The following is an 18,072-nucleotide window of genomic DNA, read 5'->3' on the forward strand; positions in this document are numbered from 1 at the left end:
ACTAAAAAAAATTTGTATGAGTGAAATAAATATAGAGGTAAAAGAGAACTTAGTGCAAACTTTTAGCATAATAAAAATCATGTATATCAGTAATCAGTCACGATATAGTACTTAAATAAGGAATTGGCAGATTATTACAAGGAATTAAAAGAGATGGCTCTCAACAAAAACAGTAATAATCTTTATTAGAAAAGGTATAATGAAAAGACAAATGTCATTCAGCGTTAATCAAAATTATTAAAGATGGTGAAATTCCCATGTCTTGGAAGAAATTCACAGATTATCCTAACATAATACAGTAGTTTATCATAACAGTATCATAGAGAAGATTATGCAGCATTTAAGAAAAAGTTCCTCATTTGGTGGGAGACTCACATACAGAGTGATATCCACAGACATATTGGTATCAGCGTATATGTTGGCCGATATGAAACGTTTTTTTACAGAATATAATGCAGAAAACGGCTTGGCATTGTTTAGAAATGGTGTCATCACAGTTTGTCCAGCAGAGCGCCATTGTTTACATATAACTCAGTATACTCACGCATGAATCTCATAGCTAGCTTGATAGAGTAGAGAATATGTGGTTTAAAGTTAGCAGAGAGGAAATGCAGACGTTTTGCCAGTGACTTCACTCATTACGTTGGTGATGGGGCTAACCACTTGTTTTAATTTGTATCACCGTTAGCTACACGGTTAGCTATCATCACCACCGTTAGCTACATCATCGCACTCGTTCCTTCAACATAGCAACCACCACCTTCGGCGGGTGAACTGGGTTATAGAGAGGCCAGGAAGCCGTCAGCATCGCCGCTCAGTGGGAGGACTGAGATCTACTGGTTGAACTGGTCAGACCTGAGGTTCCTCCGTGGGCTTTTACTATAGAGCGGGATGGACGACTGGAGAGAGGGAGAGGGAGAGAGAGAATCTTGACGCACAATGCACTTTGGTCAACATCAGTTTGACATTCTGAGACAACTAAATGCATAAGGGATGTGGAGACAGTCAATTGATAACAGCAAATCAAGTCAAACCCAGCTACCAGAGAGTTGGACAGACGTCCTGGCGGGTTGGAGAACATCTGACCGCCACAGGCCACCCACCCGACGAGCATGAGAACCAGCAGGCAAAACACGCAGAGCAAACTGAGGACTGTGTACTGTACTGTGGACATAGCATATGATAGGTTAGTTAGACATGATTTTGAAATCGATTATTATACACCATTACTCATTGATTTGAGAACAACATAATGACGACGGCTGAATTTGTTTGAACTTTCTTCCCGAACAACGGCTGCCTTTCTGTCATCTTCTACAAGTTACCAAAGGCTGCCTTTCTGTCATCTTGTTACCAAAGAAATACGAGCTGCGATAGGCGGCTGAGTGGCACAGTGGGCAAGGCGCTCACCACTAACGCAGGGGATGCTGGTATCGAGCCCAGCTCTCTGCGTTGCTACCGGCTTGGCCGGCCGTCATACTAACACAATTGGCAAGGGTGGGAAAGCCGGTGGGTGGGGATTTGACGTTGTGGACAGCGACTCCTACAGGTCGGTTGGGTGATGCCGGTGCGGCGGAAACAGGAAGTATCGGGGGCAGCGTGAGCCTCCCACGCGTTACTCCTCGCCACTGAGAGTTCGAGCTGCTGCGGTGAAAAGATGCAACAGGCTGCCTCCTCGTGTACCGGAGGGGACACATTATGCAAGGCTTCTATCCTCACTACAGCCGACCAGTGGGAGGCCTAGTCTAGCAACGTTCAAGACAGGGGAGGGAAGAATTGGAAATACGAAATTGGGATGGGAGAGAAATAGAAAAATGGGGAGAAAAAGTGGATAAAAAAAATGAAATACGAGCTGCGCACCGCTTCGAGGGAAGGGTGCTCTGCGTTTGCAACACATGACAAAATGAGAGCAAGACGGCATGTGGCACAATAACTGTTTTATCTCGATTAATCTTGTTTTCATGGTCATGGGAAGCCAACATCGTAATTGAAATTGAAACTCAACTAATTGCCCAGCCCCGTTAGGTAGCTAGGTACAGTAGGTAGTGTGATTTAAAAGTGAAAACAAATACTGCTCATAGCTTATACAAGGTGCATGGGAAATGCATTGTTCATCTTCAAAACCTGTTCAAGAATCAATATTTGCTCTGTCATTGATTGAGATTGAGGACAGTCAAGTATGTGTGCACCATAACACCAGAGGGTGGTTGGCCAAAGGGGATAGTGTGCAGGAAACATGTGGTTTTGTTTGCCCCTATAGAATCTATGGTAAATGAGGGGAATGTGTTTTATGATTTGGGTTTACTATGTGTGCCGATTGCCGAACGCCCCCCCCCCCCCCCCCCCATCAAACCATCCCGCCCTTTATAGAGGCCTTGCATGGAATGTTTGTGCAGACAGTCTTCTTTCTTCCAACATGGCTGCCTGTAACCATTGGTAACCACTTTTGAAAGAAAATGCCTAATTTCTGTTGAGTTAGTATGACGACTGGCCCAAGCCGGAGGCAACGCCGACAGCCGGAGTCGAACCCAGTGTCTCTTGCGTTGGTGACGAGCGCAATGTCCGCTGCGCCACCCAGCCGCCAATCTTTTCAGTACTTGAGTAAAAAATACTTAGTTACTTTCCGCCACTGAGCCGTCTCTATACCTGTGCTGGTGGCAGGAGGACTGGTGAAGGCACAGTGGGGTTTGGAAGGGACTGAGTTGGGAATGAAGGTCGTCGTCACGGTGACCGTCACACAATATTCCACCCTGGGCTCCAGGTAGTCAATCACTGTCTCCTTCTCATAGGGGAAGGTCAGACTGAACTGCATAACAATAACAACACAAACAGAAGGGTTTGTCAAAAAATCTTTTATCTGACATTTCTAACAACTGCAGTATTGTGTAACACAGCAATGGTTAAAGGAACAATGCCAACATTATGGGAAATGCGCAAGTCAGACAAGAAGATAGATACCAATTTCCTCTCTGTGCAGTTCAGTAGAAAGCAAGTTAGCCTAGCTTAGCACAAATGAATGGAAGCGAATACGGATCAGGCTAGCCTAGCTGTTGACCAAAAAGTTTTAAGCTAGGCTAGTGGTCTGTATTCTGCATCCATTTATTTGTGCTAAGCTAGGCTAGCTTGCAGCATAGCTTGCAACCAAATTGGTATCTATCTTCTTGTATGACTCTGGAGAAGACAGTAATCACATTTCCCAAAATGTTGGTGTGTTCCTTTAAGATATTGATTGTGAATGTAATGTATGTTGATCACACATCCTGTTGTAGCAGTATTTTGTAATTCTATTTTATTCTATTCTATTCCAAATTATTTAGTAATTCCATTTGTATGTACTATAGTTCTATAGACATTTTCAAAGTGACAAAAATAACATTGGCAAGGAGTCCAGGACCCAAGTTTATTTCCTGTTGCAATGTTAGCTAATGCAATAGTTGACAGGAAATACATTTGCAACATAATTCCAGTGAAATCATCTATAATTGGATGTGGTTCGATTCGATTCAAATTAACAGCACAAGTACAGTACAACGAAAATAAGTTGGCATCTAACCAGAGTGCAAATGTAACACTAAATTTCATTAACAATATACAATGGACATGTACAAATGATACTGTATATCAAGCTATTGGTAATATATGCTAAATTGACGTATGTACAGTATAATTATGCTATACAGTGATATACAGGTAGTAGTAGCCTAAATATAGTATGGTAGTAAGCCATACTGGCCAGTGGTATAACTATTAAGAGTAGGTACAGTATGGGATACAGATATAGATATAATATATACAGGTATGTGAACGGGGATATATGCAGATATATCCAACAGTTGTAAATAAATATATATATACGTATATACAGTATTGTAACTGAGGGGTACAATTCCCTGACTGTATTAATCAAGTACTGATATCATTAATCACTACCGTCTATGTACTTCTGGCCAATACTGTACATGAGTATTATTAGATTAGAACACTCGACAATAACACGGTTTTCCACACAGAATACTCGGTTAGAATATTTATTACATAAAAGGGATTAGATTACATTACTTAGTTGCGCTTATAAGGCAAATAGAATGTGCATGTAAATCAATAATGGATATTAAGTAATTAGATCTATGGATCTTCTGGGATAGGGGTACTACCGGTTGTAAGCCAGCAGAGGGGGCCAAAGCTCTATGCAAGTCAATTAGTCCACTGGTCCTCAGCGAGGCACCTGCAGGGGGAGCGGTCTTTACTCCCTGGCTCAGCGGGGAAAGCAGCTGCTGGTCCCAGGGTGCGCGCCACGCAGGTAACGCCGTGGGGTCTCTGCTCCGGCAGAGACGGACTCGAGTGGAGGTCCTCACGGTAGATGTGTAGTTCCCACAGCAGCAGCGGGGCAGACGGTTCTGCTCCAGCCGCCACAGTCAAAGCACTGAAGAATAATCCTTGCCGGAAAAGTGGCTCTGCTGGCGGGGTAAATCCTCCGTGTTGCGCGGTAGTGCGCGGTGGTTCAGCGTTGAACTTGACGTTGGTCTATCCTATTAGCACGGGCAATAAGTGCTCTATGTAGACACACAATTACCCACTTCACGTGGTCTTTGACTCGTAATGAAGGTTTACTAATGAATAGAGAACGATACGACAAACAGACGTATTTAGGATAACACAAGACTATATTGGGGCAATGCGAGCCCTGCTGTACCGCACGTTGCGTAGTGGGTAAGGCTTTACTCGGTAACTGAACCAGACTGAACTGAAGGCGAACTGAAGAGGAACTGCAAAGGGGGTTCTACATTTCTTGCGCCATATATATATATGTACCGTGAACAAATAGTACCTATCTCATTTCTGTCGCCTCTCGGTCTCGTAGCCGTGGGCGAAAGCGGGCATGCCTGGGCAAGTCCCGGCGGTAGCTTTCAAGTCAGCTCGAGGGGGTAAGGCTTTACTCGGTACCTGGCGCCAGGGGATCGCTTCCAATAGGGGAATGAATATTATGGTCTGTCCTGCTAGACTAAAGGGATATTCAGTGCATATTGTACAAGGAATATACAGGGGATATCAAACGACATACAAATATTATACATGGGATCTCAGGCAATAAATATATATATTCGGTTTAATCTGACCCTTTGTAACAAGTATAATATAATTATTGTACATGGCTATCCTACAGGTATTCAACAGTAATATATGGGTAGACTATAGGATGAGGTAGGTAGTTATGATAATACTGTGCATCACTGTATGCATGGTAATACACCCCCCTCCCCCCACTGTTTCCTTGAAACCAGACACACGCTGTCAGGATGATAGAAATATGTGACAAAACCACAAGTGCAAAACAAGAATTCTGAGGCGAAGCGGAGCTGACGTAAACACAAGACTAGCATTGTGTCCTTATTGATATCCTCATCTGCTTTTCAAAGTGTCTTTCAAACTTCTGCCTAAAGATTCAGCACCATGGACAGGTCTGCTCCAAGTAATTTATTTTGGGATGACATGACAAACAAATGCAAAGACAAAAGATAGTGACAAAAACAAATGATGCAATTGTGTCATAAAAATACTAATTAAGAATGCTCTATACATTATGAAATAAACTAAATACAAATGGTGAAAAATACTGTCATAATAATAATACTTTAATAATACATTTTATTTGGAGGCATCTTTCAAGACACCCAAGGTCACCTTACAGGGCTAACAACAGAACAAGACAGAATAACATAGTTAATGAGAGGAATGATATAGTTAATGAGATGAATTATATAGTTAATGAGAGGAATAATATGGTAAATGAGAGGAATAGAATAGTTAATGAGAGGAATAATATGGTAAATGAGAGGAATATAATAGTTAATGAGAGGAATAGAATAGTTAATGAGAGGAATAACATAGTTAATGAGAGGAATAGAATAGTTAATGAGAGGAATAACATAGTTAATGAGAGGAATAATATAGTAAATGAGAGGAATAGAATAGTTAATGAGAGGAATAGAATAGTTAATGAGAGGAATAATATAGTAAATGAGAGGAATAGAATAGTTCTGTTTCATTAGGGGCTCTGCTTGGCATCACTACTGCACTATCTCGCGTACGTGCACGCGTACTGAATAAACCACAAATGTACCTCTAATACCAGTATTAGTCTGACCACACCCCTCATCAGCTTACCTTCATAAGCAGGTGTGTGGTCACCTGCTCTCCTCCTTCTCGCTTTCACCACAAGGAAGAAGTGCCTCGGTAGATCCCCACACTTGACACCATGATGGAAGAAAGGTTTAGGAGCAGCTTTGGGAAACAAGGATACGTTGACATCATATCTTTATTTTCTCTCTCACTATTTTCGAGAAAATACGGCGATATTGTCTTCGTACTGGAGTGTCTGGAAGATGATGATCATTCTAAAAACCCTCCACCGGTTTTCGTATTGGGAGCACGCCGCTGCATGCTTCTCAACTGCAGTTCCTTGCTGTGTTTGTTGGGGTGAAACCTGTCAGGCCACAGCTGAACTGTCGGACATGCCGCTGTTGTGAGAAGCGGTGCGTTCCAGGTTGGGTGAGTAGTGTTTGCTGGCGGGCTCCACTTGTCTGTTAGTGCTATGGGGGCTACTTGACAAAGTTTATGGAAACCGGCTCCAGGCTAGGGTCCTTTGTTCAGCCACCTAGGCGACAGGAGACCTTGGTCTGAAGACCATTATAGTTTTAACTAGTGGGCCGCGACCATTGACACTGGTGATCCCTGTGTGTTCTGGACGAGTGGATTCTCTCTGTCACCGTGTTAAGGCCCCATCTTTCATATCCAAATGAGAGTATTCCTTCACGAGGGGATATGTGCATGTAATGTGCGATAGCGGCAGATTCATGTTCAAAGTCAGCTACACAGGCCAGTTGGTACTGTGCTGATTCCGTCGGATGTGGTGAAGTCACCGTTGTGAAGCGGTGTTGACATCTTGTTTTCTCTTTTCTCTTAAAAAGTGAGGAGAGGTTCAGAACGGCGGCCTGTCTGGGTGAGTGTTATGTCATTGTTTACATGTTCATAGCTTACGGTTAGCCAGTCAGCTGTTAACTGCTGCGTTAGCCTGCTGGATCGCTGCATGGCCTGCTTAGGGCCTTCTATTAGCCAGTCAGCTGTTAGCTGCGGGGCTAGCATGTCGTGGTCGCTAGGTAACGTTAGCTTGCTGCTATGGCCATGGCCTGGCGCGGGGTAGCTTAGCTTCTCGCGCGCCGCCGTGAGCTCGCTTCTGATCGTTAGCTTGATGCTATTCTGTTGAACGTGCTTTGATTTTAACATGTTTTACACTCTTGACCACGACGTCATCCTTGACAGGGGATGTTTTCGTCGACCCTACCCTGAGCCAGGACGGCAAGGATTGCATCAACAAAGGGACCGTTGCGACGGGTAGAGCGGCGACGCTGCCCGGATCGAGCAACACAGGACGGCTGTGTTTCTACGGTGTCTTGAGACTGCACTTCGCTGATCTGCGTTCCGGGTAGGAACGGGGTTGACCAGACCTCATAACACGTCTTCTGGTTTTACTTTGCTAAATGTATTGTGAATAACGGTGTTTTTCCCAAAACGTGTGTTGCTACAATGCATTTAGGATACGTTGCGGGTTATGTGTGAGCTGTTTTTGTCACTGGCAGTTAGCTTCTCCGTGCAAACGGGATGTAATGATCTGGTTGTTGTGTGAGAAACACGGCCGTGTACTCACAACTAAGGTAACTAACCTATGAAGCTATGCTTGGTGACAAGTGAGTAAAAGAATGTTCTTTCTCAGACTGTAATGACAATGAACAGTGTGTTCACACATTAACAGGTTTTCCTGTTTTAACTGGCCGTATTGAGGGTAAAATAGGAGGATTGTGTTTTCCCCCCCGGTTCCCTGGGGACTTTTTCATCCTCCTGTCAGACATGTTGTGCATTAATTGTGTCTTTTGTGTGGTAGGGATACGATGTAACTCTTAGCTTGATTGCTGAGGTTGTGCTAAATCTGCTGGAGAAACTTATTTCCTAAAGGGAAATTGGTTTGGTTGCTGTCATGTGTGCTTAGCAAGGCCTGTGGTCGATACTAATCAAGAATGATGTATTCTCTCATTGTGAAAAAAACGGCGTTCCTCTGTTGAGGTTTTTGCCATTTTTTGTAGGTGATGATGGGTTGTGTGTGTCATGTGACCTACAACTGGGTTGTACTGGCCACAGAAGCACATGTGTATGTTGGACCGGGGTTCTTAGAGCCCTCTCTATTCTGTGTTTTTCTTTGGTAAAAATCAGATAGCAGGTTAGCTCATGCGCTGTGTGGAGCTGTGAAACGCTTCATAGAGCTGACTATGACTGTGTCATATTCTCTTTTTGTCGTTACATCGTATCATGGGTGTGGGGTCGTAAAGGGGTGAACTGGTAACCTTTCCTCTCCCCATTGTTCTGTCGGTCAGGGGTACACCCCCTGTCCTTCAAGGTTCCCGTCACGTGGCGGTTCGGCACGTTACGGGGGGGGGGGGGGGGGGGGGAGGGAGTTCCTGGTCCCACGGCCTGGTATATTGGGCGTGTGCACCGCAGGAATTCCCCCGCCATAGAGTACGTCACCGTGCGCGTCTCTGTTGGTAGGACTTCCGTGTGCTGTTCAGGTCCATGTGATGGATCTGTTTTCAGGGGGGGTGGTCAGGGCTCCTCCTCACCAAGCGCCTATTCAGGCCTTCTGTGAGTTCGGACTCCTTCTTCCATGTGAGGAAGCCTCCATCAGAGTACAGAGCCTTCCTCCTCAGATTGTCAAAGTGAGTGGACCCTCTAGAAGGGTCCTTTTCTATTGTATGTATATTCGATTCAATTCGTTTATTGAGTGTGTATGGGTTCAGTGCCTCTTCCCCGGAGGCCCTAAAACCAGTTTTTTACATGGCTCAAGGTGCAATATATTCTTTTCAATCTGTACAGCTCGCGTGGGAAGTCTCTCTGGGGATCCCCGTCTCTTTCCTATGGGAGGGTGGTGGGATGTAAAAATGTGAACATTTTTTACCCCGGCTGTGTAGACTGGGATACATACTGTTGATGCTTCCTTCTTTCTATTCCAGAAGTGTTGGAGTTAGGGAGTGTCACACCCCTCTTGTCGTTCCCCTGGGCGCCTTGGGGATTCAATGACAGGTCTAAATGGCCTGTTCATTGATGGGGGTGTGTCCCGACGCACGTATAGTGCTAGCTCGCTGTAAACAGGCGATTGACTGGCACGCCTTGGTTGCTTGTGGTTGAAACAGCGTTTTTATAAAGCAACTGAGATGGGGGTTTTTCCTCTTCCGACGACCACATCCCATGACCTGGGTGGGTTGTCGACGGATTCTCGTTCATGTCTGGGGGATGATGACGGGATGGATCTGAACATATGTGGTGGGGTCTCACGCCCTTGGGGTGGGCCACCAGGCGCGGTTCGTCCGAACGTCTGGGTGGCGCCTTCTTTTCATGTTAAGATCAACACGCATATCTGCCCTTCTCCTGGAGTAGGCATGTCGGCGTGGTTAGGGCACGGGACTGGTTCTGGTCACGCTGGTCCAGATCAGTTGAACCCGTTGTCCGCCGGGGATGCAGATCTGCTGTTCTGGTACCCTGAGGGACTTGGGCTTTTTTCAGGGGGAAAAATGCCAGGTCGGTCTGGGTGTCACAGGGTTAAGCGCTATGGAGACCCTGGTTGGGTATGTTTTTACTCAGCACTGTCGTCATGGCTTACAGCCATGCCATTCTGTACGCGCTCGATCTCGTCGGATCTCGGCCGCTACACAGGTTGGTCCTGGTTAGTACTTGGTTGGGAGACCGCCTGGGAATACCAAGTACGGTGTGCTTAGGGGCTGGTTCTCCATTATTTTTCGCTCCTCTCTCACGCATGGCGAAGAGGGGCCTGTGGGGGTGGTTTTTTGACCTCCTCTGGTGACCCTGTGCTTCCCGTACCGCCAGGCCCGGTCCGAAGTGATGTTTGCGACCCGTAGGCCTGGGTTAACCCTTTTTTGAAAACTGAAACACTTGTACTGCGGTATAGCCGGTGTATACCCGCAGGTGTGTTTTGGAGTTTTTTCTTGAGGGGTTATAGGAACAACCACCGCATTGGGTAACACCGAGGTGGTTGGTTCCCTGGTGTGTTGGTGCAGTGTCAACTCCCGGGTTCACCGTTTGAGGGTGCCCCTGCACGTTCATGACGTCTGCCAATCGTGTCAGCCTTCTCTGCCTCGACCCCTCTGGGTGGGGGTTTTTAAATGGAGGCTTGGTCATGCAACAACGCCAGCATACGCCCCTTCCGCCGGGGCAGCTGTGTTCAGCTGTCCCCTCTGGCGCCTGTCTCGTCCGCAGTCTCCAGGCTAGGGTTAACAGCCTGTTGCCTGGTTTTTCCCCGGTGCGCTGCCTGCTTCCGTTGGTTAACCTTTTTTGTGTGCTTACGGCCATGCTGACTGTCTGTTCTGCAGGGTTAGTGTGCCAGGCGGTGTACTGTTGGGGGGACGGGGCCCGCTCGGCTTACGGCCATACCGACCTGAACACGCCCGATCTCGTCCGATCTCGGAAGCTAAGCAGGTTCTGGCCTGGTTAGTACTTGGTTGGGATACCGCCTGGGATTACCAGGTGCAGTAACTGGGGGGCCTTTGTCCGAATACGCTGGCGATGTGGGGGGCGGGGCACTACGTGCCCACCTGGTGGGGTCTTGATGCTGGCATCATGGACTTCTCCGGGCCCCCATTCCAGGGAGTCCAGTCCTTTTGGTGGGTCTGGGTCTTCCTTCGCGCTCCGCTGCTACGGCCTTGCCACGGGGTTGGGTTTGCCCTTGACCCCGTGATTCTGGGGGCAGTAACGAGGTTGTTCCTCCGTTCGTTCCCGGGTGGCATGCGGGTTGTGCGTGTGTGTAGTCGTGGGGTCAAGCCACGGTCTGCTCACCCTGTGCGTTAAGTTGCTTGAGTGCCTCTTCGCACGGTCGGGTCCGTCGCCTTCCCGTGAAGCCTCTAATAGGGGGGATACCCTCCATTAGGGGGGGTCGGGGGGGCTCGGCCCTCCCTGTTCTGATGGTTTTGGGGGGCTGTCAGCGGGGTGTATTTGTCAGCCAGCGGCTCCGCTTGGCCTCCCTTTGTGCAGTAGTGATGCCAAGCAGAGCCCCTAATGAAACAGAACGTTAGGTTATGACTATAACCAAGTTCTGTTAATTAGGGGTGACGCTTGGCATCAGACGGCCGCTGCAGCCCTTGACCTCACCTTGTGGTGAAAGCTTGGGAAGGAGGAGAGCAGGTGACCACACACCTGCTTATGAAGGTAAGCTGATGAGGGGTGTGGTCAGACTAATACTGGTATTAGAGGTACATTTGTGGTTTATTCAGTACGCGTGCACGTACGCGAGATAGTGCAGTAGTGATGCCAAGCGTCACCCCTAATTAACAGAACTTGGTTATAGTCATAACCTAACGTTAATAAGAGGAATAGAATAGTTAATGAGAGGAATAACATAGTTAATGAGAGGAATAATGAGAGGAATAATATAGTTAATGAGAGGAATAATATAGTTAATGAGAGGAATAATATAGTTAATGAGAGGAATAGAATAGTTAATGAGAGGAATAATGAGAGGAATAATATAGTTAATGAGAGGAATAATATAGTTAATGAGAGGATTAATATAGTTAATGAGAGGAATAGAATAGTTAATGAGGAATAACATAGTTAATGAGAGGAATAATGAGAGAAATAATATAGTTAATGAGAGGAATAATATAGTTAATGAGATTAATGCAATAGTTAATGAGAGGAATAGAATAGTTAATGAGAGGAATAATATAGTTAATGAGAGGAATGATATAGTTAATGAGATGAATAATATAGTTAATGAGAGGAATAATATAGTTAATGAGAGGAATAATATAGTTAATGAGAGGAATAACATAGGTAATGAGAGGAATAACATAGGTAATGAGAGGAATAACATAGGTAATGAGAGGAATAACATAGGTAATGAGAGGAATAACATAGGTAATGAGAGGAATAGAAAAGTGAAAGAGAGGAATAATATAGTTAATGAGAGGAATAGAATAGTTAATGAGGAATAATATAGTTAATGAGAGGAATAGAATAGTTACTGAGAGTAATAACATAGTTAAGCGTTAACCCTTTGTAGTGTGGTAGTGAAAGGATTAACCCTTTGTAGTGTGGTAATGTAAGGGATAACCTTCTGTAGTGTGGTAGTGAAAGCGGTAATCCTTTGTAGTGTGGCAGTGAAAGTGTTAACCCTTTGTAGTGTGGTAGTGAAAGCGTTAACCCTTTGTAGTGTGGTAGTGAAAGTGTTAACCCTTTGTAGTGTGGTAGTGAAAGCGTTAACCCTTTGTAGTGTGGTAGTGAAAGCGTTAACCCTTTGTAGTGTGGTAGTGAAAGCGTTAACCCTTTGTAGTGTGGTAGTGAAAGCGTTAACCCTTTGTAGTGTGGTAGTGAAAGCGTTAACCCTTTGTAGTGTGGTAGTGAAAGGGGTAACGGAGGCCTCACACAAGCTAACCCTTATTCTGCTCATATTCTATATCAAGTTATGAAATGACTGTACCCTCCAGTAACCTATACTGTACCTGTGAGCCATCCCTGGTCCTGCGCACCACAAAGACGGCCCCTCTGTAGAGGTCGTGGAGCTGCTCGTATTGCTGGGAGGCCCGGGGTCTGGCAGGCGGGCCAACCCGCAGGACCAAGCAGTTCCCGCAGCCAGTCACAGACACCTCCGGAGGACCCAGCACCGCTGTGGGACGGCAGGCCGTCACACGGTCAGAATACGCAGGGAGACGTTAATTGGCTAATCAATCCATCCATCATATACATGTTATGGTAAATGTCATGATGTGTCATGATGTGCTCTGTCCTTGTGTCCATGACTGTATTGTGCCCTGTATCCCTGTATCCCTATCGTATGTTCTATGTACTTTTGTTTGTGTTTTTATTCTAATGTTATTTATCTTGATTCTATTCTGTTTGTATTGCTAACCCTTTTTCACACAGGATTTTAGCCTGTACCTTCTGGCAGGGGGACTGCCAATGGAAATGAGCCTTTTGGCAAAAATTGGGTGCATTTACATTTTTGAAATGTTTTATTCATGTACGATGTCCCCCTTGAACAAATAAAGTAAACCTAAACCTAAATGTGGTGGAAACTGTGATTTTGTACATTTCCTGGGAAATCCTCATCCTCAAGGAACACGCCAACATTATGGGAAATGCTCTTTACCGTCTTCTCCAGAGTCAGACAAGAAGATAGATACCAATTTCCTCTCTGTGTGTTCAGTAGAAAGCTATCCGGCTGCAAGTTAGGCTAGCTTAGCACAAATGAATGGAAGCGGCCACGGACCTAGCCTAGCTGTTGGCTGAAAACACCTCTGAGTTTTAAGCTAGGCTAGTGGTCCTTATCTGCTTCCATTCATTTGTGCTAAGCTAGCCTAGCTTGCAGCCGGATAGCTTTCTGCTGAACGGAAACCACAGAGCTCTTACACAGAGCTGTCTCTACACCTGTGTGTCACTCACAGCCTCCAAAACAGCTCTGCCCAAGAGGGCAAAAATCTGTACCCTATTGGGACATACGCGAACGAATTATGAAAATAATTCTATAACGTTGAATTGGGTGTATACAGAGTATCACTAATAAGTTGTAATAACCATGACTTTTATTAACCAAAATTAAGCTTGTCTGAACATTTTATGAATTATGAAGTGATGTAGTTATCACAAAAGTAAACGGACTATAGTGCTATGTCTTTTCTGCGTATAAGGAAACCGTACCTTTATGGCTGCGTTCATCGTTGTTTCCATGGACACAGTGAATAAACAAGGCTGTACAGATGCCATGAAATTCAATTATTAAACTTTTTTCAACTCATCTTTGATTTGTATTCATAAAATACACAAAATAATATGTGGGGAAACAATAATATAATATTTTTCGAATATGTTAAAGGAAAATATTACGAGTAGCACTGGTTTACTTTATTTTGGCAGAGATGTTTGACAGTGGAACGTCGTCCAACTCTCTGTGTAGGAGTATGTATGGAAATGCCAGAGAGGAAATACTAGGAAGAAATAGAATTCTAGAATACTACGATAGGATACTCCAAAAAAAAATAAAAAAAATCTGAGGGTTCTATTACATAACCATGTACACTCGTACAAATTAAATCAGGGTGTCTTACTGTCCGTCAAAGGCGTGAATGGGCCAGAGTGTGTCCAGTTGGACGTCTGGGTTTGGGTGAAAGCCTGGACGCGGGCCCAATACTGATCCAACGGCTCCTTGAACGCCCTGGTCAGATTACACACCTGTTTAGCCATTAACCCTGAGCAACCTGTGACTGGCTCCCACACGTTCCTCCTCCTGCATCCAGCGAGGTAGAGAGAGAGAGAGTTGGGTTGGTGGTGGGGTGTAATAGGGGAGAGGGCCAAAGTAAACATCAAACTGTCCACAAGGGGAGTGGTACATATCATTAAAATGTCAACTGTGTCAATGGACTTTAAACAACTGACACCATTGGTGATAAGTGTTCAGAGCAAAGTTTCCTGGAAAGGAAAGCAATTACTGTAGGCACATAGGTAATAAACACAAGCGCACTGGAAATGAAAATGAAATGACTGCCCCAGAAAAATCACAGACCTGACAATATAGCTTAAAAACCACATAACTGACAATAAAGCTTAAAAACCACATAACTGACAATAAAGCTTAAAAACCACATAACTGACAATAAAGCTTAAAAACCACATAACTGACAATAAAGCTTAAAAATCACATAACTGACAATATAGCTTAAAATCTACAGACTTGACAATATAGCTTAAAAACCACAGACCTGACAATAAAGCTTAAAAACCACATAACTGACAATATAGCTTAAAATCTACAGACCTGACAATATAGCTGAAAAACCAGACTTGACAATAAAGCTTAAAAACCACATAACTGACAATATAGCTGAAAAACCAGACTTGACAATAAAGCTTAAAAACCACATAACTGACAATATAGCTGAAAAACCACAGACCTGACTTGACTTGACTATAGCTGAAAAACCAGACTTGACAATAAAGCTTAAAAACTACATAACTGACAATACAGCTGAAAAGCCACAGACCTGACAATAATACTGGTGGAGGGGGGGGGGGGGGGGGGGGGCTTAATTTGCTCTCATTTGAGCTGATGTTTTCCAAATCTCTCCTTGTTCCAAGTTCAGCAAGTTCTCCTCAACTATTTAGAATATTTGGAAAACATTTTCACACATCAGAGAAGCTACTGCAGACCTGAGGCGGCGAGTGTGAACTCTGAAGTGTGCGTCAGCGGGGCAGCCTGGGGCGGCCAGCCAGCGGACCATGTGCTCCATGTCGAACGACTCGATGGACACGCTGAGAGGGGCTGGGAGGGCACCGCCCACCACTGGGGGAGAAGGGAGACGAGAACATCACTCATAAAGATAGCGACCGCAAATGTGAACACCTCCCTACATCCTCCCTAGATCACCCAGTGTCAACCTCCTCACCCCCACAATAAGGACCACCCATTGCCTGTGGTGCATCTTTTCCTATTAGGTTTTAGTGCGTTTTTCCTTACCTTCGTGTGGGGTATGTCTGGGAGTGTTGCATTTATTTTGCATTTATTTTTAAAAAAAAATTGACTTTATGGTGTTTTTGTTTTGTTCTTGACTTATTGTGATGTTTCTTCTTGACTTGTTTAAAGAAGACGTGTCCGGCCCATGGGGACATTAACGTGTGTTGTCGGGCCTTACAATTTGATTTGATGTAAAAAAAATATATATATATATTATTTTTGTATTATTTTGTATATAAAGTTATGTTGTATATAAAGTATATATGTTGTATATAAATTATATATATTTTTTTATATATACAGATGTACTTAAATATATTGAAATTATACTTCTGATGTATTTTTGGTTACTTTTGCTTAATGTAAACTTATTTAATTAAACACACTAATTGCTTATTGGGCATACTCACTATAACTGCACCCTGTGTGCCACTGTTTTATATTTCATACGTTTACATTGTTTGTCTTGACACTTTTGCAAAGATCATTGTTTTAATCCTGATTGTTCTGTTCTTATGCCCTGTAAGGTGACCTTGGGTGTTTTGAAAGGCGCCTCCAAATAAAATGTATTATTATTATTAATGCTTGACTTGGACAACTGCTGCTCCCGCCCTCTGGAGCGGATGACACAGTTCAAAACACAGACTGCTGCTCCCGCCCTCTGGAGCTGGTGACAGTTCAAAACACACCTCTTGAAATGTCTCTGGTCCTGGTTTTACTTTTGTTTAGTTGTTTGTTCTACGTGTCTTCTTACATAATATTATTTAGTTTAAATTTTAGTAGTTTCCTTCTTTGTAAAGTCTCGAGTCCCATGAAAAAGGCTTTTAAATCAAATGTATTAACAATGTATCAAATTCATATAGATAAATATGAATACAAATATAAAACATAATTTCTAATATACACCTTTTTTTAAGTGAGATTGAAGAGTCCAGTAGATATGCATCAAACTCTGAAATACTAGTTCCATAATACAATAGATATCATCACTGAGAAACCAAATAGGAGACAGTGAAGGCCTATGATATTATTTATAGTATATATATTTCCATATCTGTTTGAATATACCTGCATATAATCCTTTCTATATACATATTTATACACCTGCATATAACTCTGTATGATAGCATGTACAATAATGCTGTATATACCGTATATATATATTTATCCACATCTGTTAGTATATACAGTACCTGCATATAATCCTTTTTACATACCTGTAGATACTATATCTATACCGTCCTGTACATATCTCTTACCTACTCTTAGTCATACCACTGGCCAGTGTGACTTACTACCATAGTGTCTTTATCACTGTACATTATAACACTGTACATACATCTGATTAGCACTATTACTCAATAGTACTATTTATATATTTTATATCCAGTTTAATCACCTGCACATTGTATATTGCTGTTGCACTTTACTGTTACATTTGCACTCTGGTTGGACGCCAAACTTATTTTCGCTGTACTTTACTGTAAATTACATTGTCATCACAATATCACCTCAAATAATCACAATATAATATCTCATCCATATGGTTCAGCCCTGAGAGTAAACTCAGTACAAACAAGAAAGAATTGATGTAGGCCTATAGCATGTTACAAATAAACCATATACCTGTATATATACACACAAATATATACAAATAAAACTGGCAAGATAAACTCTTTACCTACACTGCTTCAACAATAGTTGAAATGTGTTACTCAATTTGAAACACGTCTTGTTCTTTTGAAATCTATGTATATAAACTAGGCAAATTACAAATACACACGACTTCACCCAACTGAAGATGATCAGCTGCAGCTTTATCAGTAAAAAAAAAACAATCAACTCCCGCCCTACGCCCCCACACAGAAAATACCAACGTTTTGAATGCAGAAGAGATCAAAGGTGTCTACAAGACCATAAATTAAAATAAAAACCATACCAAAGGGTAACTGCAGGAGGAGCAGCGTCCACAGCACCATCATACAGTACATCCAGGTTCTCTCTCAGTCCAACAGGCTCATATCGGGATGAATATGGTCGTTGTTTTGACTTAGGTTCACAATGTATAGAGCAAGGTGGGGGTTGGGAAGCAAAGGGCTGAGTTTCATTTTCCCCAGAAGTCCCTCCCTGAGTCTCTACTCCCCACAACACACATGCGTCACACTCACACACTCACTGGACACTGAACACACTGGGATATAGTTTGAGGTGAGGCTTGAACAGAGAATGACTCTTTCTACAACAGCAGAAATGACAAAAAACATGTCTTGTGTATAGAATTGTATTCTATTATTCTTTAAAAAAAAATTGTATACACTTTATTAAAGCTGACACTGTGTAACTGATATGATCCTTGAACAGGCGTTCGACTTGGGGTAAGTACTGTATAAGACTTGGGGTAAGTACTGTATAAGACTTGGGGTAAGTACTGTATAAGACTTGGGGTAAGTACTGTATAAGACTTGGGGTAATTACTGTACAAGACTTTGGGTAAGTACTGTATAAGG

At 43.5% G+C, this 18,072-nt stretch overlaps 1 protein-coding gene across 1 annotated transcript; it reads right to left on the reverse strand.

The window, feature by feature from the left end:
- Positions 1 to 225: 225 nt before the first annotated feature.
- LOC311229265 (interferon alpha/beta receptor 2-like) lies at positions 226 to 15,533 on the reverse strand (the record flags this gene model as incomplete). The annotated part of the gene is made up of 7 exons (XM_084315330.1): positions 226 to 899; positions 1,043 to 1,164; positions 2,647 to 2,806; positions 12,561 to 12,724; positions 14,163 to 14,269; positions 15,262 to 15,394; positions 15,479 to 15,533. The coding sequence occupies 7 exons, from the start codon at positions 15,531 to 15,533 to the stop codon at positions 834 to 836; spliced, it is 807 nt and encodes a 268-aa protein (XP_084171456.1). The 3' UTR covers positions 226 to 833.
- Positions 15,534 to 18,072: the final 2,539 nt, after the last annotated feature.

This window comes from Notolepis coatsorum, assembly GCF_963971535.1.
Source record: "Notolepis coatsorum genome assembly, chromosome: 5".
Lineage (NCBI taxonomy): Eukaryota > Metazoa > Chordata > Actinopteri > Aulopiformes > Paralepididae > Notolepis > Notolepis coatsorum.